The following is a 26,709-nucleotide window of genomic DNA, read 5'->3' as shown; positions in this document are numbered from 1 at the left end:
ACCTACCCACATATTAGAATATACTTATAATAAGTTTAATTGACAACTTTCATTTGGTCACTATAAATTATAAAGTAAAATTAAAATTTGTATACATTTACGTACTAACAAGTGCACGTAGTGATATGATTAGAGAAGTATGACAACCCTCGACCTAATGCTAAATGATAAAAGTTCCAGATGTTGTTTACTTTAATACAGTCGAGCTTCACAGTGACAAGAGGGTGCACGGACGGGAGCTATTAGATAGCACGAATACACATCAGAAATCGTTAGTAGCCGAGATATTTTCGAAATGGAACTGAACTTTGTAACTACATTAATTAAACACGATGTGAACCATAATGTGAGACAGTGCTTCAAATCGAAAAAGCCGTTTGGTAAGTGCCACTTAAACTTTTTGACAAATATGTAGAATCGAGAACCCGGTTCGATATACTTCGGTAAATATGTGTGAATACTTACTAATTCGTAGATACTTGATTGCAAGTGCAATTAAAACTAGATTTCTCTTGTTAAATGTCCCTATGTAGGTAAAACTTCTTCTCTTTCTTTTGGTGAATAACAGTGTTATATTAGCTTTTACAAATTGATATTTGCATATAATCCCTTCTTTCTCGTATTATGAGGGTGCTATATTTAATGAAAATAACAAGTAATTTCAAGCGAAATCCATGTAATTAGAACTGTTGGAAGTCTTCACCACCAAATTTCTTTTGGGGCTAAAATCTTCCTATTGCTGATTGATTAAGTATCTACCTACCCCTCAAACTCCTCACTGCAATTCATTCATGAGATAATATCAAATCAAATACATACAAAAGACCTTAAGTTTATCTGCGTTTTATCAGTTATTTATCGGATAATCCAGGCCGTGTCAAAGGAATAATGGATGCTGTAGCGTTAGTTAATGTTCTTTAATTGGATCTAAATAACGATAAACAGTTGAACAATGCAAATTTAACACATTCGCTGCACTTGTAGCAATTAACTTAACTCCTCAATTTATACGTATTAGGTACAGGGCAAATTAATTACTTAAACTCAAACAAAATAGTTTAAGTAAGAGCTAACATTATAATGTGAAAGGACATCCACCTACATTCCTCATATATTTACGTGGTAACAAAAAAATTTGATGGTCAAATATTCATTTTTTTAAGGCAATAGGTATTATTGTATAAAATATGGGCCAAGCATCATAATATAAATGTTGTTTTCAACACGAAATATAAACAATTCGGATTCAGTTATGTGCCGCTCTACAACTGGTGCATTGAACTCAATTTATTTACAACTGCGTGCGAGATTGCATTTTGTTATCATGAGTTCCTTAAAACTCTACTTACAGTTAATTAAATAGTAATAAAGACTGCCTGGCACTGAAGTGTAGACTATATTTAATTGTAACTCAGTGACACCACCAAAATAAATTGCAATAAATAACGGCAAACGGGCGGATTTGAGTTGAATTAAAAAGATCCTCCTAGGTATGGGAACAACCTACCGCGAGCAGTCATAACAAACCTAATCACAGATCTGATCAGTTAAGTCATGTTATTATTATTACCATGCCTACTTAATACTAATTAATATCATATAATAGTGATTAGTGGTACGAGTAATCGCCATTAGTAGTGGAAGCCGTACGAGCCCAATTTCAAAGAAAAACCGCAAATCGATGTACAGTTTAGCCATTTAGCACACGCTTACTGGAGGTCAAAACAAATTTTTTGACCCGCAGTTTCTAAAAAAACTTCCCGTAGGAGCTAGGGGAGTGCCGAGTAATTCTTTTTTGAATGGGATTTTTTTTTTCAGAAACCTATCGTGTGTGGTATCGTATGAAAGGGCTTTCTGAGGCGATTCTAGAAATATAGGTACGACATTATTACAATTCAGCCATTTTTTTAATTAAAAATAATTTTCAAAACATACCGAGTTTGGGCTCCTCCAGATACGATATGGCTAATTTGTTTTTTGTACAATATACTACAAATTATACGTGATATCCTCATATCTAACTCCAAGAAATCAAATGAATATAATATCATTTATTTATTTTTTCATACGATACCACACACGATAGGTTTCTGCAAAAAAAAATCCCATACAAAAAAAGAATGACTCGGCACTCCCCTCCTAAGGGAATTTTTTTTAGGAACTGCGGGTCAAAGTTTTGACCTCCAGTATGCGTGTGCCAAATGGCTAAACTGTACATCCATTTGCGGTTTTTTTATGCGTACACACCTTGCACTGTAGATGGTTAGGCCACCCTATCAATGAGCAAGTTAAAATGAAAAAGTCAAAACGTATTGAATCAAAGTGATTTTAACGAGTTTCACTCTCAAACTGAATATCAGTGTAACTTAATTACCTCCTACAATTTCATATGTGTGGATAGGGTAACTACCTATATGATTTATTCGTTGTTTAATATTTGTATTTGTTTGTTACAGTCACCAGAAAGGAAGAAGTGATGGCGATCAAAAATAAATTTCCAACTAAAATACCGGTAAGATGTCCTAGTTTTACAAATTCCATTTGTCATTATCGTATTTTATTTATTGGCTTGAGCTTATTGTTGCATTATAATGTATAAGTAGTCATTAAAATTGCGAAATTTGAATTATTTGATGTTGATTTAATTGGTCGTACTCGTAATATTTTTGAAACAAATAGTGAGCCTCATGTGCAACTAACGATTAATAAAACTAACTTTCCAAAGCATACGTTTAGTAGAGGTGACCACAGAGCTGGCAGCTTCCTCGCTCAAAGAATTGCATCGCTTGCAATACGCCGAGGAAATACTGCTAGTAATTACGGCACCATGCCGCAGGGGGATATTTTTTAGTATTTCAAGATTAGTATTATTTATATTATGTATACTTTGTAAACAAAAAAAGACTAATAAAATGTTATTTTCTTTGACAGATTATAGTGGAGAGGTATCAGAAGGAAAGAAATTTGCCAACATTGGACAAGTCAAAATTCCTAGTGCCAGAAGACATCACAATGTCACAGTTTCTAGTTATAATTAGGAACAGGATAAAAATAAAACCAAACCAAGTAAGTCAAGCCTTTTTACCAATGGAAGTTTGACCGTGCCCTATATCCGTACGTCAAAAAAATGTTAAACAAACTTGTTTACAAGTGAGAGAATAAGTAAATCGTTACAATGTAAATTTAACCATAGATAATGATCTGTATTCACGCGTCATACAAGGTTCTGCTGACGAATAAAAGGGGCTCGACTTTTATAACTAATGACGTTAAATTGTATGTACTTACTGGTGTAAGTACATACAATTTAACGAAAACAAAATTAACGAAAATAGGAACTGAAGTTTGGTAACTTCAGTTCCTATTTTTTATTTGACTGTTAAGTTTAATCTTCTATCAGACATATTTAATCTTAATCATGAGGTAGCTACTTTAACAAGTTTTGTTTTTAACAGGCGCTGTACTTAATAATCAACAACAGATCTATGCTGAGCATGAGCCTGACTATGGCGCAGGCCTACGAGCAGCACGGAGACGAGGACGGCTTCCTTTACATCACGTACGCCTCTCAGGAGGTATTCGGCTACCAGGACGGTTAGTGCAATATCAACAACTGATCTATGCTGAGCATGAGTCTGACTATGGCGCAGGCCTACGAGCAGCACGGCGACGAGGACGGCTTGCTGTACATCACGTACCCTGTGCAGGAGGTGTTCGGCTACCAGGACTGTTAGTACAATAATCAACAACAGATCTATGCTGAGCATGAGCCTGACTATGGCGCAGGCCTACGAGCAGCACGGAGACGAGGACGGCTTCCTTTACATCACGTACGCCTCTCAGGAGGTATTCGGCTACCAGGACGGTTAGTGCAATATCAACAACTGATATATGCTGAGCATGAGTCTGACTATGGCGCAGGCCTACGAGCAGCACGGCGACGAGGACGGCTTGCTGTACATCACGTACCCTGTGCAGGAGGTGTTCGGCTACCAGGACTGTTAGTACAATAATCAACAACAGATCTATGCTGAGCATGAGCCTGACTATGACGCAGGTCTTCGAGCAGCACGGCGACGAGTACGGATTCCTCAACATCACGTACCCTTTGCAGGAGGTGTTCGGCTACCAGGAAGGTTAGTACAATCATCAACACCAGATCTATGCTGAGCATGAGTCCGACTATGGCGCAGGCCTACGAGCAGCACGGCGATCACGTACGCCAGGCAGGTGTTCGGCTACCCGGACGGTTAGTACAATAATCATCAACAGAGCGATGCTGCATGAGCCTATATTTGGGTATGTTTACTAATCATACAAGTTTACTCTTCTCATTGCGCAAAGCTTTGCTTTGTTGTCATTAGCCACGCCTATCTCTATTTATTTATGTTGGAAGGTCGGAAAAGCGACATCAAGTATGCTGAAGCCATCATTAAAGCTAATTAAAGTTTCATTAACTGGCATGACAGCCAATCAATTATTGTATGATGTCCAAGCAATAGGACTAAGTACCAACATTAAAGACAAGCAAGTAATGTAAACAGGCAACGGAAGTATACGAATGGTAAAATGTTTGCATTTGTTACAGATATGACAGGAAAACAAGAAGTGGAAGCGATAAGACATAGATTCCCAAACAAAGTACCGGTGAGTTCTAGGCTAATAAATTGACTGTTCAATCTAGAACGAAAGGATTTTTTCATTAACTTCGTATGGCGGAAAAAATGCAGTCTGCTTCAAGTTAAGCGTACCTACTCGGGTTAAAATGCTGTTTTCATATCGGTCAAAATCGCCTACAACTTAATTTTGCCCTGCAACAAAATACTGGGCATTTCTTTGCTCGGGAACTGAAAATACAAATTTTATTAGAATCGTAATCTAATAAAGATTGTTTTATTCTAGTTGTACGTGGAACGTTACGTACGGGAAAGAGAAGTCCCAGCGTTGGGGAGGAAGAAGTTTCTAGTACCCCAAGAGCTCACAATGTCCCAGTTCCTCTTTATAATTAGGACCAAGATGAAACTACGGGATTCACAAGTAAGTCACGAAAATATGAAAATATATGAAATTGACCCGCTGAGTTCAAAATCTGTATGAGTACTGGTACCAAATGCAATAGATTTTCGAACCATGTCAAAGTAAGGAATATGTATGAGTTCTTTCGAAGATACATCAGACTGTAGTTTTAATTTAATGCTGCAATTTTGCGTTAGTCCTAATACTATAGTTAGTTAGTTAGTTAGTGCTTCTGGGCATTTTCCGCAAATCGACAACCATTGTGCCTATTTTGCGTGAAACGAGGTAGCGCTACTCTAACCACCCCAGCTCCTCCACGAAGCCCAGCAAAGCTTTCAGGTTGCTAATTGCCTCTCCTAGTGTGCACGGATTACCTAGGTATTTGTTCCTGTATACTTCTACCTGTTTGCAGTCTAGGAGAATATGTTTTGTTGTTTCTTCTTCTTCCATGCACGCTCTGCACATGGGGCTGTCTGTTTTACCCATATTGTGTAGGTGTTTGTTTCCTAATACTATACTCCGCATATTCTTAGTTTTTTTAAAGAAAGAACTCCACAGAAGTAAGTGTGCAGTTTTTATAAGACTCTTTAATTGTTAATCTTATACCTTTAAACGAGCAATTCTTGTATATATATATATATATATATATACAGGGTGATTCAGGAGACGTGAGCAGGATCAAGCTTGAGCATTCAGTAAGTTATAAGCAACTGTTTCGTACCAGTATTTGTGAGATTAACGTTCTTTTATTTTTTACTGTTCAAAAAAAATGTTTTAATTTATTTACGCCATGTATGGTCACCCTCTTTGTTTTATCCATAACAAGTGACAAATTGAATGTCATCGGAGTCTGGTTACTTTTGAAAAATCGTATCTCACTCAAGTGTGACATTTTGTTTTCTTTATAATTAAACTGCTGTCATAACGGTTAAAGAGGTTTTATCTTTCTTAATTAAGTGTTGTAGGGTGTCCATGATTGTAGATTATCAAATTTGTCCTTCCCAAAAAGTTAAATAACAGAAATAAAGCAAGATTGTTTTACTTAAATATGATGATGAACGGTTCATTAACATTTACTGATTGTGTAGGCTTAGTCCTGCTCACGTCTGATGAATCACCCTGTATATATATATATTTCTGTGATCTCGGAAACGGCTCTAACGATTTCGCTGAAATTTGGTATATGGGGGTTTTTGGGGGTAAACAATCTATCTAGATTATTCTTATGTTTGGGAAAACGCGTGTTTTCGAGTTTTCATGCGTTTTTCTTTCGACGCAGAATATGGTCGCTAATTTCGTGTTGCCGGCCACTGTCCGTCTGGTCCAGCGGGTTAAGACGCGGACTGCTAAACGTGTGTTACGGGTTCGAATCTCGCCCGGTGACTAACTTTTTTTTTTATATGTTCAAGTTTATATATAATTTTTTAATTTTTATTGTTTTATGACAAGTTTAATTTAGTAAAAAAAATTAGTTAAGATTATCACCTATACACCACCATATTACAATAAATAGTTATAACCGAGCAAAGCTCGGTCGCCCAGGTACTGATAATTTAATTGTCTAATATAGCATGGTCAATACTTATAATTTACTTCAAAACTTTACCGCAAAAACTGCCCGATTCCACCACACGCTTATTTCTGCGAATTTCTTCCTATGCAAAAAAAAAACGAACGAAGAACGAAGTATAGTACATAACCCATCACATTGACCTATGGTATGCAAAGATCAAATTACCATATCAGGAGTATTGTTTCCTTTAGGCCCTATACCTGCTGGTGAACGAGCGCGTGCTGGCCAGCCACAGCATGACCATGGCGCAGGCGTACGAACAGTTCCGCGGCGACGACGGCTTCCTGCACATCACGTACGCCGCGCAACAGGTCTTCGGCTGAACCAAGTAAGTACTTCATCCTTCAAATTTAGTTACACCTTGCGACTTGGCGGTGACGCGCTGCGCAATCTTTTCTAATTGGTTTAAGGTTGGCCATACATAAGGTTTGTCATACAGATTGACACAACCCTTTTCATGACGCGACCCCCCTTAGCATTAGAACATATTTCAAGATCCTCCTTGGCATGAAAACTTTTTCGGTACCCCCTGTCCTGCTGCTGTTTATAATCAGCTTTGTGTCTCTTTCTTTGATACTTAGGCTTTACCAGCCCTCTTAGACCCTCTATACGAACATCGCGACCCCCCAGGGGACGTAACCACCTGGAATAGGGTTTGCGTGTTGAGGGACAAGTGTGGTGAGCCCCAGCGAAAAGCGATAGATACGAATAAACTTATTTCAGTGATCTTTAAATGGCGGCGCAGTCATATCCGTGTCTGGCCTGGCCCCTTTGACCTTACGAAACTGCACTCGGTAGAACTCGGTACTTATACATGGATAAACAGAGCGATTACTAGGATAGGGATGTTTTTGATCATGCCCTTACAACACAGGAAATATGTATTTTGGTAACATTTTTAGCTCCTTTGCATATTTCAACAATAAATGAAAACGAATATCCTCGTTAGCGCTAAGGTCCTACCTATAGGACTTATACAGTTCCATGAAAATTAAATCATATTCATTGGAACAGAGTTGCATTTGTGATGTTTCGTTCAGTTTTGAATTAAAATAAAATCAACTATATTCCCTGCACTATAGGTTCAAATTTCAGCGGCAAATTTTGGAATTTTCATTAGTATGGCTGGGCCTTAGGAGGATATACACAGAAGTAACTTATTTAAGTACCTAACTTTGCAATTACCTACATACAACTAACAAGAAGTACTACTTACTTCAAACATCTCTATTGCTATTATATCACATGTAATACAGACCCTGTAAGGGCACAACAATTTAGTCTTATATATAAGTAACCATCATTAACCTTATACAGTAACTAGTACCTACACCGTGTCCAATAAGTTCGAATACAAACTTTTAGCACTTGCTGTATAGACATACGGATCGCTGGCTATAAAATTCTTATTTTAATTTAAAAAGTATATTGACATAAACATAGTACTATAATTTCATAAGTCACGTATTTTTAGTTTGGCTTCAATACACGATGAAGTACGTTCGTGAAGAAATTATTAGAAAATTCCTTAAAGGCGACAGGCCATGTGCTATATTCAAGGCGTTACAACCCCATGGAATTAAACGGAATCTGGTTTATACTACTATAAAAAGGTATAAAGAGATCTCTTCTACAGAGGACAGGAAAAGATCCGGTCGGCCCCGCTCAGCTAGAACTGAAAAAGTGGTAAGAGAGCGAATTCGGCGGAAAAAACACCGTTCTATTAGAAAATTAGCTGCTGATCTGAAAATTTCCAGGGGATCTGTACATAATATATTGAAAAAAGATCTTGGATGTCATGCTTATAAAAAACGAAAAGTACATGGCATTTCAGATGCAACCAAGAAAAAGAGAGTAGAAAGATGTAGCACCATACTTTCTTGGCACGCAGGTGACGAATTTGTTTTCTCGGACGAGAAACTCTTTGTGTTAGAGCAGCCTCATAACGCCCAGAACGACCGGTTGTGGGCAGCACGGATAGAAGACATTCCAGAGTATGAAAAGAATGTGCCTAGGTTCCAGAGCTCACCATCAGTGATGGTTTGGGGTACTCTTTGTAAGAGGGGCAAACTGCCTCTAGTTTTTATTGATAAAGGCGTTAAAATCAATGCGGCATACTATAAATCGGAGGTTTTGGAGAAAAATGTTGCCCCAAATTTAAAAAATATGTTTGGAGACGATTATTATGTTTTCCAACAAGACGGAGCTCCGTCGCATACGGCAAACGCTGTTCAAGCTTGGTGCAAGGCTAATTTGACCGATTTTTTGCCGAAAAATGAATGGCCACCAGTGGCGGCGCGTCACAAATATTCGTAGGGAACCCGGAGCTAATTTTGCTTTCCTTTTCTCCATGAACCGATTGTGACAGTACTCAACGGGCTGAAATTAGACAAGCCGGTGGGAATCGAGTTCTTTGAACGATCCGCCACTGATGGCCACCAAGTTCTCCAGATTTAAACGTACTAGATTATTTCGTATGGTCATACATGCTCTCGAAGCTAAATAATTATAAAGTCGCAAACCTGAGCCATTTTAAAAAGGTTATCGTGCAAATTTGGGACGATATGCCGATGGATGCGGTGCGTGCCGCTTGTGACTCTTTTGAGAAACGTTTGAAACTTGTAAAAAAAGTTAAAGGTGGAGTAATTCCAAAACATTTGTTGTAAATATTGTATATAAATGTGGCTTTCATTTAATATAATTTTCATAACATAAACTACGCGTACATTTATTTCATTAAGGATCATAACTGTATTCGAACTTATTGGACACGGTGTACATTGCACAGACATTTAAGTAAAACCTATAAACTAAACTAAATAAAATAATAATAGCCCTATTAATTATAAAGTTAAAATTGAATAAAACACCTTCCAAATGCAAACGCGGAAATTAAATTAATACATTTAAAAATACAGTTTTAATATTTATTTCGGGATGTATCATCAAAAAACTCCTGCAGTGAATAATAGCTCTTATCCAAAAAATATTTATGTAAAGGGGTCTCAAATGATTTGCAATTTCATATTGGTTTGATTACTAGTGGTCTTTTATGATATATTTTTACATCGTATGAGGTCCTGAATGGTATAATGTTAGGCTGGATGTAGATAATGCAAGGTCGTTATGTTACAAATTCTTTATTGTACAAAACACAAGACTGAATATAGCACAGGATAGGCAGTACAAAGGCGAACTTAGGCGTTATTTTTTCGAAGGTTTAGCGGCTTTGTGTTTCGGTCTTTAGTTTGTGATAAAAAATGGATGTGGGCTCTCGCAAACCTTACTTAAGTAGTACTTGTTGTTGTTTGCCTTTACTTGAGTTGCTGAGTATAGCAACTCAATAACTGTAGGATGAAGCAGGAGGAGAATACTCTGTATTGTATTGGAGTGTGCATTAAAGAGTAAGTAGTATTTGTTTTGTATTGCAATAACTTGAAGAGTTCCCTAGTTCGCGTGTTTGTTTTTATTTCGAGGCCACTCATTTTTGTATTAGGCCTCGTCAGACAAAAATTTCAAAAGCCGACCGTCGCGTCGTCGGCAATACTTAATCTCGAGTAGGTAATAATATCTGATCAGTCAATTATTGTCACAATACATTACCATTTAAATCAATTAAATCTGTCATTGTTAATTGCACCTTAGTAACATTAAAATCATTAATATATAATAACAGATACTGACAAGGTTCAGTATATTTTTTTTATCAATGAATAACGATTCTGAGATATTTATGGTTTTGTTATTGTAACTGCAGGAGAAAACATAACATGATTCATTACACGATAGTTCATTAATGAAATAATGATAAAAGTAACTATGATTATTAAATAAACCGTTCCGAGGAGATAGATTCGGAACAAGCTGTCATCAAAACGTCAAATTTATATGAAAATGTAACATTAATAATGACACGCCCACACTTTATCCTATCAAAATCGGTGGAAAGTTAGCGTAGACGGATTGTATCAGTACATTCATGTGCCAGTAGAGTAAAAATATTATTGATGATAAATATATATCGTATAGTTATAATACATATACGTTTCCACAAATGCGATATATTGGCCTACCGAGTACAAACAACAAGACCAAAGGGTCGATGACCACTAACAAATCATTAATCATTACTAAATAGTAATTCGCTTTAATCGCTTTCGGGCGTACTAATGTGCTTAGTTTAATTATAATATTTGTAGTTAATTCACTGGGAGTTGCTTGCGATAAATGAACACGTAACACATTACATAAATTAAAATAATGAACAACACTAATGTAATATCATTTTATGACTATTGAATATTATGAGGTATCCATCTGTATATCTATAATTAATAGGCGATTTCTAGCAGTGCAATAGGCAGGAGATGGGCATTTGTTTTTGCAATTTTGTAGAACTCAATGATAATGGGTTATCTTGGGTCGTAAGCTTTTGTACTTAGTAAAATAAACACTTCGTGTGGTGCCGAGAAAAGGAACAATGATTAAAAATAATAATTGATAATATGGCTATTTTAGGACATTCATGTTGATAAAGAGTGGTCCGGAAAAATAGTAGTAGGTAATATAATTATGTACAAGGTTATTACAACAACTGTTTTATGAATCTTTATTGCAAACATATAAGATATTACAATCATGAAGGGAGCTCACGTTAAGAATTAAATGATTGTTTTGATTTTCCACTAAAATCTTACAAATTGTTCTTAAGAGGATACGGGAGCTGAGATTTAAATATTTTAGGTGAATATATCCGTCTTGCTAACGGAAGCGGCTCCTAAGACAAGTGCGATAAGGACAACGCTAGATGGGGCAAAAAATCCTGCCTAAAAATCTCAAAAAACTACGTTTATTCGACTGTTTCCTCCTCCAAAACTTAACCAGATGAAACGAAATTTTAAGATCTAAATGGTAATGAAATAATCTGTGTCGGACTGTTTTGCTTTTTAGGCTAATTGATGCCAGTTTTGAATACCATGCTTCTCTTTGAAAAAAGGAAAGCCTAATAAACCTTGTTTTTCATTGTGTCAATAACATACTAAAAAACATAGAGAATGGAAAATATTTAGAATTGGAATTTTTTTTCTCGTTTTGTATGAACGACGAGTACGTGCTATAATAGGGTTGTTTTCAATTTTTTGAAACACTTGTATTACGTTCTATATTAACTAAAAGTTGCCCTAAAATTCAATTTTTGTACTAAAAACGGCTTTAAATATGATAAATTAACAAAATATATTTTGACATATGCCCAAAACGCTCTTTGTAAATTGTGTGACGTCACAGTTTACCGTTTGACACATAACTACATATACACGTAGAAGATACAAACTGTCAACTGACATTTGTCATTTGTTGTTTATCGCCTAACTGTCAACAGTGTCAATCCGGGAGTTGTGACGTCATCAGAATCTTCAAAGACGTTTCAAGTTTGGTCACGTGACGTGTGCCAAAAGATATTTTAAATTCAATATTTACAAAAATATGGTCATTACAGGTCCCCTAAAAGTTTAACATGTTCTTATAATCCGAAAGAATTTATTGGGATACAATTCTGCCCTAAGATTTGTAGATGGAAACAACCCTATTCTCTCTTAAATACGAGTTTTCACTAGAAGACGTGATACGATTTGCCATTCGGGAGTTTTAGATTTATTTGCCTTTTTGGTTCCGAAACCACTCACTCTTAATTCTTGCTTTCATTCAACACTTAAAGTATTTCTGTTGATTCGGTGACCCTTGCCTACTTTAGCTCGAAATGTATTTCAATATTTAGCAACTGAAACTCATCGACTACAGAAGGGATTTTGCAGTGTTTTGTTCAGATGTCAGAATTAATTACAAGGGGAAACTTTTTTAAATGACATATAATCATGACTCGGTGATTTGATTTTACTCATGCACCTATTCTGTCATTACTTCATTTATATCAAAAGTAGAAACTAGATAGTGATTATTATTTTAAATTAGTCGGACTTAGATAAAGTTCAGCTGCTACTTTTTTTCAGGACCACTCCTTACAGCTAACCTATTTGATTTTTGGACTACTTTGTAACGTGTCCCAATGACAAGTAGGTAGTGTTAAGGTTATGGAAGGTTGTAGGTAAGGAATGAAATCGCCCTGTACCGAAAAGTGTCATCAAAAAACCTTAAATAGGTGGCGCTACAATACCTAGAATACTTAAAAAAAAAACAAATCATAGACAGCGCACTTCACTCCGTCAATAACGCCTAGGTTCTAGCTATACTAGCGCTACTCTGGAGAGATTTGGAACTATTATTTATAGCTGACTGTTGGACACTTTTGCAACAGTTCTACCATAAGAGATTTCACTCCTTTTAATTCCACATATCCATAGTTAAGAGCCCATCAACGTGCTCACTAGCGCCACTGCTAAATAATTGTGATTATTTAAATTTAACGATAGAAAGAAAAGGGGCCCGCTACGTACTGTATTGTGTATTTATGTAGCTTTTGAATACATCATAATAGTTTTTACGTTGCTGGATTGGTCAATCTAGGCGTCCAAAGTTAAAACGGCCGTTTTTATTTTGAGGTCATAGATCGACGAATCCAGCAACATAAAAACTAGTACTAAAGGTACTACTAGTAGGTACTAGTAGTAAAGGTACTTAAATACAAAATACAATACGTAGCGGCCCCCTTTTTAAAATATCTATCGTTAAATTTAAATAGTCACAATTATTTTCCAGTGGCGCTAGTGAGCACGTTGATGGGCTCTTAAGGTCGTGTAGAATTCCTACCTAGTTACTATCATTGTCACAAAGAACAAACTGTCTCAGAAAAAAAAACTGTACCGAAAATATACTTAAAGGATCTTTTTGAACATTTTTAAATCAAGTAGAGCTTATTTTGTCAATGAAGTAAATTAAGTACGTTACGTACTATTTCTGTAATACTTGAATCCTATTTATTGGATGGCAATCGGTCAGTGCCTCTAGATTGACATCTGAAATGAACGTTGATGAAACATTCGTCTCGTATGAATTTAATTCGACACTACTACTAGACTCATCAAGATATTTCTAGTACGGCTACAAACAGTTGTTTGTCCGACCATCCATCATATGAATGAGCCCGTATTATTCCACAGCGGGCGGACCGCCAGCGTTATTTATGTCATAATAATAAGTTTATCTAGGGTCACAGAAACGCAAACATATTCTCTTGAATGATAAGCAGGATTTATGTCCCTTCGAGTGTCGCCCCCCGCGGCTGTCGCTGGGTGCGCTCTAATGTGTCAACGCTATGCAATACATATATGTAGCTTTTGCCCTTAAATAGAACCTACATGAGCACTTTGAACTACCGAACACAGTATTTTATAGGTTCGAGGTCAGATTACTGAATCGCTACTGCAGTTGAACACACGACTGTTTCGAGCACTAGTAGACGGATGTCATAGTGCACTGTATCCGACTGTATTGCTAAAAAAGTCATATTTTTGCAAAGAAATACTGAGCATTAAGGCTACCTTTTTTGTTACAGGTACTTCAAATTGCTGGATTAGTGAAACTGATGTTCCTGCAATAGCGTCTTCAAGAACAAAAGACTGATAGTATTTTAATTTTCATTCCTATTGTGATATTTTAAATGAATAAGATTTGAAAAGTGTTTAAATTAAGCTGCGATGTCCGAAGAGAGCCCAGGCTGGTCCTTGTGAAGATAAATGTGACATTTACGACTATTCTCGAAATGATCCATCTATCTGTTTACTTCTAAGAAATAAAAGCTCGGTTTGATTGTTTGGTATTTGACTCTAATGTGTGTTTTATGTTTATTGTATAGAATGATAGGCAAGGAGATGATATGTAGTCGACGAATGTATCTATCGTGGTTTTTATGAATGTGATTTATATATTTTGGAGGTCTATACCTGTCCAAATGTTTTATGGGCTTACTTGTTCAAAATGATCTCAAAAACATGTCTGAAAAAAATATCAAGAATAAATTAATCGTGCAATTGATTTGTGATCGGTAAGAATTAGATGGATATTATAGAAAAGCTTATGTAATTTGTAATTTGCATTAGATTTCGTATTATGTACCCAGATGTAAATATATTAAGCATTATCAATTTTTTTTCCTTGAAATAAAGTTTTTTTTACATTTTTGGTGCTTTAGTTTCCGTATCTTGGCGATCCAAACTAGTGAATGGTAATCATATGGTAATTGATAAAAGTCGTATTCTGTAAAAATGTTTAATAATAGTCTTATAATAAGAGATATCTTACTTGCTAGTAGGGGCGGGTATAAAGCTAGTTCTTCTTGAGCCACTCGGTCTGCGCGGCGGCAACCAGCGTGTCGTGGATGTCCTTTGCGTACGAGATCTGCAACCGCACCGTGTTCAGGTATTGGGGGTAGCTTAGTGTGCTCTCCTGGAATAGAAATAGATCATTATTAATTAACAGAACGTTTATCAAATAGGTCCCACGAGGGCAATAGGTAGACCAAAGGTATCGGAACATAAGTACATAATGGGTATTAGGAACCATATTATCTAAGCTATTATAAGTTACCTAACTACTTATACATATAAGAGGTATTTAATATATTTAAATAGTAAAACAAATAGGCCTTACACTACACAAGCAAGTTTCCGATAGGTACTTCATTTGTCCATAATACTAAACACTATCGATATCTAGGACCTATTACATAACTACTACACAGGATAAATTATTTTGACGTTTAATTTTTATTTCTAGAAAGAGCTGGATATCAATAAACAAAGACATGCGTAAACAATACTACAATAACAAACAAGGCAGATTAAAAAAAGTTTGTTATACAACTTTTTCCTATCCAAGTTATCGCGAGGTCTGCCAAGGTTAAGACCTTTCTGCTCCTGTTTAAGTAATATTGTAATCTAAGAGACGAAATAGTTGAGTGAGTAGCCGCGTTGATTTTGTGAAGTATGTAACACTGAAGATAGTAATATTGCGCCGCAAAATATACGTGGAATGAATTTGAACCCTTCTGTAAAGTCAGTGCTGAAAAACATATATCTATACAAGGAAGCTAATAATAAAATAGCTAAACGACAAGTAGCCATTGCTAAGTGTGAATCTGACCGTAATCTTTACGAACTGTTGGAAATTGTAGAATCTTAGGTAGACATCTATAAAATCGCCAGAAGTAGATATACTAATTCAAAGGACCGCAGAAGAGTAAAACATCAAAGACAAAAACCGTAAATTATTAACAGAAGATGCTCATATCAGCGCTATTTGGGGTGGAATATTATCAGCGTTTACTGAATGTGTCCCACCAAAAGAATGAGAAGTCTATGCCAGTTTACGGCATAACTGCATAACTGAATTAAAAACGGCATTAGACAAATGAAAAACAACATGGCTCAATGCTCTAAGAACTCAAAAGTCAAAAGTTACCGAGCACTACATGGCAGCGCAGCCGGTACTATTTTTAGTGATAGTTTTGCAATTTGCGAGGTCGGAGTACATCAAGGGTCCTTCCACTGGTGATTTACGTTGTCATGTACTTTTTACCGAGAGACTGCCAAAAAATCGTACCCTGGAATATCCTCGTCGTGCTAATATCTGACAATGTTGTGGATCTTCAATCTCACTTTAATCCCTGTATGAAGTCAGTGGAAGAGAATGGTCTCAGAATTAGCAGCAAGAAAACCGAGCACAAGTCTTACATATTCCATGGTACAAGTTCCTGATTAATGACACAGCTATCCCAACCGTAAAGCAATTTAAATACCTCAGTTCAATACCTAATTAGCAACGATGGCAAAATCGACAGCGACGTGATCCATCGTACTACATCTGTAGGGCTAAGATGGTCGGCTCTTTATCATTTGTCACCATGCCTGTCACGTTCTATAGTTTGTTCAGAAACAGAAGAGTCGTGGAATGTATTGGGCCCCATACATTCCACGACTCTTCTCTTTCCGTACAGACTCTAACAAGTGTGTAGGCGCGAAAGTGACAGGCATCGTGACAAGTGATAGAAATGGAACTATGATACCGCCGCTGGTTGAAATAAATGGAGACAGCTTACAGGCATAATGTGCGACAAAAGAATGCACCTAATAACCAAAGGGAAACTCTAAAAGCCGCGATCCGCCCCGCCATGTGCGCTATGTCGGTAGTAACAGTGTGCATCACTCACCGCGCTGGGCCCAGAGTCGAGGCGCACGGGGTGCACGGGCGACGGCAGGTAGTGCGCCGCCGACTGCTGCTGCTCAATGCACGTTATCGCAGTACGCTGAGGGCAAAATTTATGATTTAATCCATCAACAAATGTCAACATTGATATCTTTTACATTTCAGAATTAGTTGATGTTGATACCTATAACGAATTGTAGGTTGGAGGCATTGAACAATCTCATAACTTAATTAAATCGTTATTACCATGCAATTCATCAAGGATGACTGTTTAACTGAAAGCAATAGTAGGTAACATAGCTTTATCCTTTTGTGAATTAATTATGTCAACTTTGAAATATATGTCCGCCGATTTAAGTGACGTTATCAAAAGTGAGACCCATTAAATGTCATGGTCTAATGATGCATATAGACCTACCTAATGTCAAATCTTATAGGTATCTTTTTTATGTTATTCGTGTTATTACATGTTTGGCATAGGTAACTAATATTAAGTACCTACATTATTTAGAATATTCTAATAAATAAGTATATATCAATATCATCGGCCATAATTTAAATTGACGATTCGAAATCGTCATTGCAAAAATAGAAGGTCAGATAACAGTGTTGCGATGCTCAAAGGAATAGTCCAGAATATTAAGTAACATTTCCTTTTGACACAACTATTATAAGTAAGGCCTGTACCGAAAAAAAACTGTAAATTTCAAGCACCTGTAATTTTGTTTCTAAGCATGATGACTACTGCATTCTTACCGCGATAAAAAGTCTTATTATTATATTATATATTGCAATATAAATAATTCTGGATTAACGCTGTTCGACTTTACACCGGTAAATAGAAGAGATCACTGAAAATTGGGCTTTTCCAAAAAGTAAGAAAATTTGCAACATCCTACATGCCTGATTTCGAAACACTTAAAATTACCTCGAAGTTTCGTGCATTTCATAATAAATAACTAATTTAGTATGTTGTCTCTTGAACAGAGGTCTCGAAGCGGCAGGTCTCTAGTAACAAGTGAGGGCCTGGGCCCATCTCAAAGATTGCTTGTAGAATTTGCGAAAACGAAGCATACCTGTCGTAATTATCGTAAAAACTGTGGTAGATATGCGGCTAAAGTGCAAATAACTACGATGAATGTCAATTCAGTTCTTCGTACGAAGGTTAGGATAACAAAAGTTACAGAAAATGTGTGTTACTTAATCCTAGGCCTGGTCGAAAATCATACAATTTCTTTCGTATAAAAATCGCATTTGGTAGTTGACATAGAAAAGAGTAAGAGCTCCAAACATCCTGCAGTGCCGTTCTCTCAACCATTATTGGGCTCAAATCAAAAGTGTATTAAAAGAGAAAAATAAAACAGCCAAAAAACATTAACAATGCCAGCAGGTGACCGGCTGATGCAGGCAAATATGAAAAACGGGTCCCGTAAAAGCTGCCACTGAATGCGCTAGGAAGAAGCTGCCTATCACTCCTGCAGAAAAAAATATAAATAAAAAAACTGACATATACCTAAATTAAAAGTCGCTTTTTATTGTAGATATTCTAAAAACCTTAGTTTATTCTCAATCGCATCAGTTTTATTCATTTGAAGTTAACAGTTTTTTTTTCGGTACACCCTTTAGTAGGTACTGTAGGTACTTACACTTACAGTAACTTTTTAAATCTTTTCACAACTATTATTTATGTTGTGAATTGCAAGTGGATCAGTGTAGTTCATGATTCATACAAATCTTTCCTATACTTATAAGCACTGTGAGCAGGTATGAATTAGAATGTTAGGACCTATTGACCTGGCAACGGACCGTTACGCATGGTATGACCATGACGTCCTGCCCTTTTATGTCCTGCGGAAATATCCGATAACATCACATCACGATTTGCATTAGAAAACATTCAAATGTTTACAACTGATAAGGAGTCACGTAAAGACATCGGAGATAATGCATATATAGCAAAAGCGCCCGGGTCAATAAGTTAATTATTGGACGATATATGGAAACATTGTAGCCTACCTAATGTATGTGCCACTTTCCCATTTCAATAGGATGCTAGCGAACAAAAGTTAAGAAAAGGAAATAGACTGTATTATGAGAATATAAGGTCCAAAATTGTACTGTATGAGATCACTAATCAAATCAATAGGCACGTAGATGTAATTACATGAATCAGTAGAAAAAGAAGAGGTGCTTGCTAAGTATTATGTTTTGTGTTCCAAGGATATACTTATTTGGACTAATGGGTTTGTACTAGCAAAATAGAGCAAAATGCAATATAGGTTCGATTACCAGATCTGTTAAGACAGTGGTACGGCATTTGAACCTAGGTAACGTTTTCGCGTAATAATTCAGTTAACCTTCCAACGCAAAGGATGTCTCAAACGTGCGGGTGAGGGTTTAATCGGAAAATTAGCCTCACAGTTCTTAACTTTGGTTATGACATTGGGGACCTTTTACATCCAGATTTTTAGTAGGTACCGAGATTAACAAAGTTGAACGGCGCATAAGAACGATTTCGGCCACTACAGATACGACGGTTGTACTCTAGTACCAGGTGGTAGCGTGCTTTGAAATTCTAGAAGTTGTTGTTTGAGTTTTAATTTAAAAGTACTAATTGTATTTAAGTTTTTGATAGGTGGCGGTAAGTTATTCCAGCATTTTGTTGCTGAGTATTTAAAACTAGTATTTAAATCACCTCCAACAGGTCGCGTATTTTTTGCATGTTTTTTTATAATATTTTTCTGACTATTACATAGAATTGTGCAAAACTGAGACAGCAAATTAAGTATAATGTAAGTAATTCAGCATTAAATAAGCTTTCAACCCATATATATGAATAATAAGGGATCTTAACTTTACTTATTTTTTCTTTACTTTAAGGATCTTTTCTTAAGCTTTTTTATCAGTCTAAACCTTTTTGACAGAACTTATGACCCAACTAAGTATATAAAGGCTAAAGAATGGAATGCGCTCCCGCCATCTGTATTCCCTGATAAATATGACCTCGGTATCTTTAAAGCAAGAGTGAATAGGCTACTACTGAACCGGTGTTTTTAATAAAAAAAATATAGGTTAGTCCGAGACATAAGTATGTTTCACGATTCAAATATTTTAACGAAGTCACAGTTCTCTGACCACCTCATAAACCTTATTGCAATGAGATAACGCCTACCAGCTAGTCGAATAAGTGTGTTGCTGTTAGTACCTTACACAGAAGATAATAAGGAAGAATGTCGAGTGCTACTGTTCGCTAACAATCTGTCATGCAGTTTGGCGAAAATTATGTATCAATATTAGGCTGTGTAACTTCTTTTGAGTAATAAATTTAAATAAAAGTGATAAATTTAGTTAAAATTTTAGATCGCGCCTTTACTTACTACTTGTTTATTCTAGGATAGTCGTTAGGAGCACGCGGATTGTGAAAAACTATACTTCGCAAAAGGGAGTAAAGATCAGGGGATAGTCTAGGAAGCGAACATGTCTTGCGTTAGGGAGGGACAATATGATTCGTGACTTTCCGCTGTCAAACATTGGGGACCTTTGGTCACTTTATTACAACTCACCAAATGTAGCTCCATTTGATCACAAAGGCTAAAGAATTCTTCCAAATTCTTATCAAATCGCGGCACTGGAGCGTCTATACCTTTCCTGAAAAAAAAAAACACACACAGATTATCATGGAGATACTTACGAGGCCGTCTCTTCGCCGAGATGAACATTTTCTCATATTTTCTTTTGATATGACCTACACTTGTTTGTACTTCATACATAGAATATTTATAGGTGTAAGAAAGTAACCTTCAATCACCTTTGCATGTTATAACCACGTATTTATATTTTCTTCCGATAAAGTTGTTGATTGGCATGAGCATAACCGTTATCAAGTTAAAAGGATAACTACTCCAAAACAAAATACCTACTAACGGCGTTATTTATAAACATCTGTTCAATTTAACAATCATCAGCCATTTTGACCACACCTATGTACCTGGTAATGTTTACCGCAAAAATAAATATTCTTATCCTTGGCATGGGTCACATTCGTTGTTCGACATTGACATTCTGTTAAATATTATGAAACTGTTAGGCCGGTGGTGGGCCCACGGACCGGCTCCGGCCTGCGAAAGGATTTGATCCGGCCCGCCGCCGGTCCTTCGAAATAATTTGTATATAACCCTGAAATTATAAAAAGCGAAATTTTGCTGCAATTCTGGCCCTCTGATTTTTTTTATACCTGGCTCTCATATCTACTTGTATTTATTTTAACCCTTTGCCCGCCAAAGACTGACGCGCGCGGCTACAGCCCAATATCAACCTTCGTGCATTGTGACAAGGTTCAATGACGCGCCGCACTTACTTACTAATGTCGGATGAGAAGTTTCCATTTTTGACTATAGATGTATAATGTATAACATCAACACTCTTAAAAAGTGACTACTGCCATTGGTAAAAATGATTGCAATAAGGTTTACTAATTAACAGTTCTTTGAGATTTTCATGCAGGAGGGCGCAACATAGAAATGTAGTTATCATTAGTAAAAATCGAGGCGATTTCAATTAATTGGATCGAGACACCTACTTTTGCGTAAAGTTGACTTCCAATTATGCAAACTATGTCACCAGATGTCACTATAAAATTGGCACAATTTAATTTTAGAATTTAATACAATATTAAGAAGGTTGCATATACCTCGTATGTCAAGACTTATCTTTATTCATAATGCTGTTCCCTAGCAAATGTTGTTTATTGTCAAAAAGAAAATATGAACAGATATATTTTATTTATTTTATTTTCCTTACCTACCCTACCTTTAATTATCTCTTTGCTTTCAATTTTTATTTGTATTGTTATTAGTTTAGTTTTAATGTTTAAATGTATGTAAGTACTTGGTTGTAGACAAAATAACAAGTGCCAAACTTTTTTACCTGTCAACCGGCTGAAGCATATTTGGTTATAGCACACTATGTTATTGGTCACCGCGATACAGGCATGCCTAGTGCGGTTACCAATGCTTATCAACTTTGACTGTAATATCTTTAGCTGAATAAATATTTTTTTAATTTTTTTTCATTTTTTAAAAACTGATCGGCGATTGGCTCTAGTCAAACCTGATGGAAAGTGAAGACAGGGCCTAAGATGGAGCTCACCGGTTCAGTAGTAGCCTATTCACTCTTGCTTTAAAGAGACCGAGGTCATATTTATCAGGGAATACAGATGGCGGGAGCGCATTCCATTCTTTAGCCATCCGTACCAAAAAAGAGGAGGCAAACCGTTTCGTGCGAACAAATGGAACGTTTACCACGAACGGGTGCATTCGATTATGGAAAGGCGAAGAGGGGATCAGGTCGTGCAGTTCCTGTGCGCACTCCCCGATATGTATCCGATAGAACACCGATAGCGACTCGACGGCGATGCTCAAGGCTCTGTATGATTGATATTATGAATTTATTATTTGCAGAACAGAGCAGAGTAAAATTTGAAGAAGCATTAAACGTGAATAAAATTCAAATAGGGAAAGAATTCCAATAGTCCCAATGTTATAAAACCGGGAGGTTTAAAATTTTAATAGTACTCAAGGCAATGGCGGGAGTTTTAGGTATTCTCGAAGGTAAGAAGAAAATACCATCCTTGGCGCTCATTGCAACTAGCGATCAAAAGGCTATAAAATTTTGAAAATTAAAAGCGTAATCTAAATTGTCTTTATGACAAACATGTCTGATGGGCGATGACACTCTGCAAAGATTTGTGCGATTTGATTTCAGTAAGTAAGACAAACTAGAGTGCAGTGCTTCTATGGAGTTACGTGCGTAGACAAGACATTCGACTTATGCTTGAAATTCATCAGCTACAAGAAGGACCCGAATCACGACATCATTATTCATTACTCATATATTTATTTTAAAGAATATCTGAAGCGAACTGTTTACGGAGCCACAAAGCCAGGCAAAGTAACCGCGAATTCTCCTAATGTGCAGTTGGATGTTAAGGTCAAAGAAGAAACGCTCAATTGTGAACTAGGCAAGTTAGTTATGCGCACATGAGAGAGTTCTAAGTCAGACTGAGACACAAGTCACAGAAGACGAGGCTAATGCAGTTTTGTACACAAAGCTGAACAAAAGTAAAAAGAAGAACAATTCCAAAGAGAATCAGAAGATGCAAGTACTTACACCTAGTCTATTACTATCTTGTATACAAAATTGAAAACAATAAACATACTTGCTTTACTATAAAATAAGTTTTTATTTTAATATTTCAATTCCATTCTTTTAAAACCTTTTCTACATAATATTAGGTCTACATGGGTGGTTTACATGTCAATATTTTGTTTGTTATCTTATAAACAAATAACTGTTATAAGTTACAAGAAATCAAACAAAATATTGACTTGTATAGCGCACAAGTAGACTTAATATTATGTAGGACGAAAGTACACATATTGATGCATAATATGTAGATGTGCATGCACACATACATAGTTAGATTCGGATGCAAATCAGAGATAGCGCTTTGAAATAAGTTTTCAAAAGATGCTTCAAGAGGGCTCTCTTTATCTTATATACTTACTTTACTCTTTGGTTGTCATGCCTGTCACAGACACTTAGTTTTCAGTCTGGCTGCTATTAAACATTCTAAATATAACAACATAATCATAACTTACTGTGAATTGGAATCAATATTGTGGTTCTGATGCAAAATTTGTGCTGCTGATTTGAGAGTCATCTGAAAGATAATAAAAATTAATTACATAAGTGATAATGATAATTATTAATGCAGAACATCTTATCAGTTGGTGTTGCGTCTGTTGGTCAAGTTAATTGAATTACTTGAGATTAGGAACTGATTGAAACTGGTTCTAAGTTGATGCGGATATCTGTAGTTTTGCCAATTATATGTACGACCGGAAACAGGCAGGCTGTCAATCCCTTCTTGTGTTCAATTATTTGCATAGTCAAGCTTGGACAAGACTAGGGATTGCAATCCGTTCCGGCGGATCCGGTAATCCGGCCGGATCCGGCACTTTTCAGGAGCTACCGGATCCGGTAAAAATCACCCGTAAAATAAAAAAAACGCCTAAATACAGCACGCGCTGTGCGTTTTAGACGAGGAAAAGTCAACGGATGAACGGTATGAAGTTGAACAGAAGAAAAAACGAATGAAAAAGTTTAAATTTAGAAAGATAAAAATATATTTATTATGGTGATGACTGGGAACAGAAGAGATTTCTTCTTCTTTCATGTTGGTGGCACGATATAACGATTACATAAATACTGTAGTGGCTGGAGATGCCATAGATAGCATTTGTAATTTATGCTAAAGAGAAGGTTAATGTGATAGAAGATTAAAAGGAAACAAATGAGCAGGATTAAGTCGGCGGTATTTAACCGAATAGAGTTGGGATCATATTAAATATATGTGAATCTTTACTTTACTCCGATTATATGTATGATAAAATATTGATTCTATTCTATTCAAATTAAAAGAGAATCTTTAGTCTTTACAATTTCATCCAATCTTATGTAACTTCCTTCATCTCCTGGTCCATGCTACTCTACGTCTAGCCAATTCCTTATTTGATCCATGTAACTTTTCTTAGGTAGTCCCTTTCCGCGATGGTTTTCAATCCTACACTATTATTTTTCGCATCGTTCGTGTCGTGTAATCGTTTCGTGTCGTGTTCTGTTTCCTATAATTTTACCAGTATACTTTTCTTATCTTCTTTAATATCTTCTTTTCTTACTAGAATGGATGTCAAAGTTACAAAGAATTCAATCAAAGAACAGTTACGAAAACTTGTTCTTTCAAGTAGTTCCCGTTCCTACCACAAATCCCATCATCGGGCTTTGGAAACTAATAAAATTTATAATTGTAAACGAAAATTTGAGCACTTCTGAATAGTTAAATATATTAAAGGACCGATTTAATATTTTGTTTTTAAAGTGATATTGAGATTGTAACACTTTTTACTACTAAGTTCTTTTTATTGTTAAGAAGTTATTTATTAACATCCAATTATAGAAATTTAGGAATACGTATTACGCAAAAAACTAGAAAAATATGTCATTTGATTAACTTTAATATCCCTATACCAAACTGGATCCAGCCGGATTGAAAATTAATCTGGTTTGCAATCCCTAGACAAGACATCCATTAATTGATTTTTGATAAAAGGAAATGTGAATAGTGTGTAAATGTACAGTAGGCACTCAGTAATCCGGCAGGAGTCGGTAGTGCCATGTGTTTATTTCCCATATAAATCCACTAATCCGTGTTCAGGCAAAGGGGCAAAAAAAACGGGTGCCGATTACTGAACGACTACTGTATCTTTATTCATAAAAATGTAAGATTTATACCATCTCTTTACACAAATATCCACCACCCATAAATAACAGGTTTAAACTCTATATTCAGGGCGTCCCAAGACTATGAGACATCAAGGGAAAGTACCTTAAATATTGTAGATAGGATATTTTGCTGAAAGAAGACTTAACGTTATTTTTAAAAGTCAATAATTCTGCATTTAAAGATTTTCTAAGAATTACTTGGGACACCCTTTATACTCTTAATTCAAACATAATTTTTTTTGATACACTCTCTTATTGCAGACTGTACTTTCTCTCCTATCTAATGAGACTAAACTTAGTGTGTTTATGTTTTTCCATCAAAGATTTCCTTTGGCTGGCTTCCGACTGCATACTCTTCATCAGCCCCATGTTAGCATATTATTGCATTGTTATCAGATATATGGAAGGATGCCAAATTTAATTTCAGTGATTCAATATTTGGTTACAAGATTCGAAGGATATATATATAGAAATATACTATACAAAAGTAAAAAGCTAAATAAGAGTATGTAAAAAATACCATTGTATTTTTATAGTTATATTGTAATACAAATTAAACATTTTATTTCTTAATAAACTATAATTGAAGTATTTTATGTGAAAGTTTGAAAGTCCTTTTAACAACTTGCATGCAGTTTCCAGCACATCATCATCATCAAGCTCTTGTTGTGATTAAGTATAATTCGCAAAAAGGCTTGTATTAATAATTAGTTTTTATATTCACAGAACTTAAAGACTTCTGTTTGAAATCAAACAATGAATTTGGTGAAACACATTTCAAAATAATTCATTACATATTTTAGAGTTAATTACAAGCTTTCTAGGAAAGGGTTATACTGTGACTCCATTTTAGTTAATTTGCTTTAGGGTTTAGAAGCCCACTGTTGATGCCAAGGTACTCATTCCACTGTATTTGAAATTTATACAATACAATACAAACTCTTTATTGCATACCTCAATACAGAAACAATACAAATAATACAGCACATTAAGAAGAGGTAAACAACAGGCGGCCTTATCGCTAAAAAGCGATGTCTTCCAGACAACCTAGGTAGTGGAATCAAATAAATTTATGTCATGTCAGTAGGTGTTTTAGATGCAATAAAAGAAGTCTAGTACAGAATAAACGCAAAACGAAATATATCATACAAATAAAATAAAATATCATATATAAGTACATATATAATATATACATAAGTAAATGCCAGCTATATGGAAAAGGAAGCAGATAAAAGTATTACGGAGCAGATAAAAAGTGAAGTTACTTAAGTTTACTTACAGGTATAGACTCGCGTAGAGAGCTCATGAGCGTTTTGACTTTAGAAATATTGTCCATTTTATCTTGCTGAGGCGGCTGTGCCATAGCTGGCTGCATTTGCTGAGGATGTTGAGGGGAAGGTTGCTGCATGATAGCACCAGCTACTGGCATTGGCATACCAACACCGACTCCGACGTTAGGAGCCGCTCCCACTGGGTTTAAAGGAACATGCAAGTTCATTTGATTCATACTGTTGATTTATAAGAGGATTTAAGTAACAAATTAAGAACCCTTCTAAATACCGCGCACTGATTTACAAATAAAATAATAATATTTCGACAACTTGACAGATGACATTGAC

The 26,709-nt window shown here is 35.9% G+C and overlaps 2 protein-coding genes across 2 annotated transcripts; one reads left to right on the top strand and one right to left on the bottom strand.

Annotated features, from left to right (window-relative positions):
• LOC133532995 (uncharacterized) lies at nucleotides 1–14,723 on the top strand. The gene is made up of 8 exons (XM_061871902.1): nucleotides 1–380; nucleotides 2,457–2,512; nucleotides 2,932–3,066; nucleotides 3,456–3,594; nucleotides 4,589–4,647; nucleotides 4,903–5,037; nucleotides 6,781–6,917; nucleotides 14,100–14,723. The coding sequence occupies exons 1-7, from the start codon at nucleotides 296–298 to the stop codon at nucleotides 6,910–6,912; spliced, it is 741 nt and encodes a 246-aa protein (XP_061727886.1). The 5' UTR covers nucleotides 1–295; the 3' UTR covers nucleotides 6,913–6,917; nucleotides 14,100–14,723.
• Nucleotides 14,349–26,700, bottom strand: LOC133532985 (mediator of RNA polymerase II transcription subunit 29). The gene is made up of 6 exons (XM_061871892.1): nucleotides 26,370–26,700; nucleotides 23,407–23,468; nucleotides 20,311–20,395; nucleotides 16,752–16,847; nucleotides 14,846–14,989; nucleotides 14,349–14,539 (listed from the first exon to the last, which is right to left on the bottom strand). The coding sequence occupies exons 1-5, from the start codon at nucleotides 26,595–26,597 to the stop codon at nucleotides 14,870–14,872; spliced, it is 591 nt and encodes a 196-aa protein (XP_061727876.1). The 5' UTR covers nucleotides 26,598–26,700; the 3' UTR covers nucleotides 14,349–14,539; nucleotides 14,846–14,869.
• Nucleotides 26,701–26,709: the final 9 nt, after the last annotated feature.

The sequence above is a fragment of the Cydia pomonella genome, chromosome 2, assembly GCF_033807575.1.
Source record: "Cydia pomonella isolate Wapato2018A chromosome 2, ilCydPomo1, whole genome shotgun sequence".
Taxonomy (NCBI): domain Eukaryota; kingdom Metazoa; phylum Arthropoda; class Insecta; order Lepidoptera; family Tortricidae; genus Cydia; species Cydia pomonella.
This window is presented reverse-complemented; position numbering and strand designations above follow the sequence as displayed.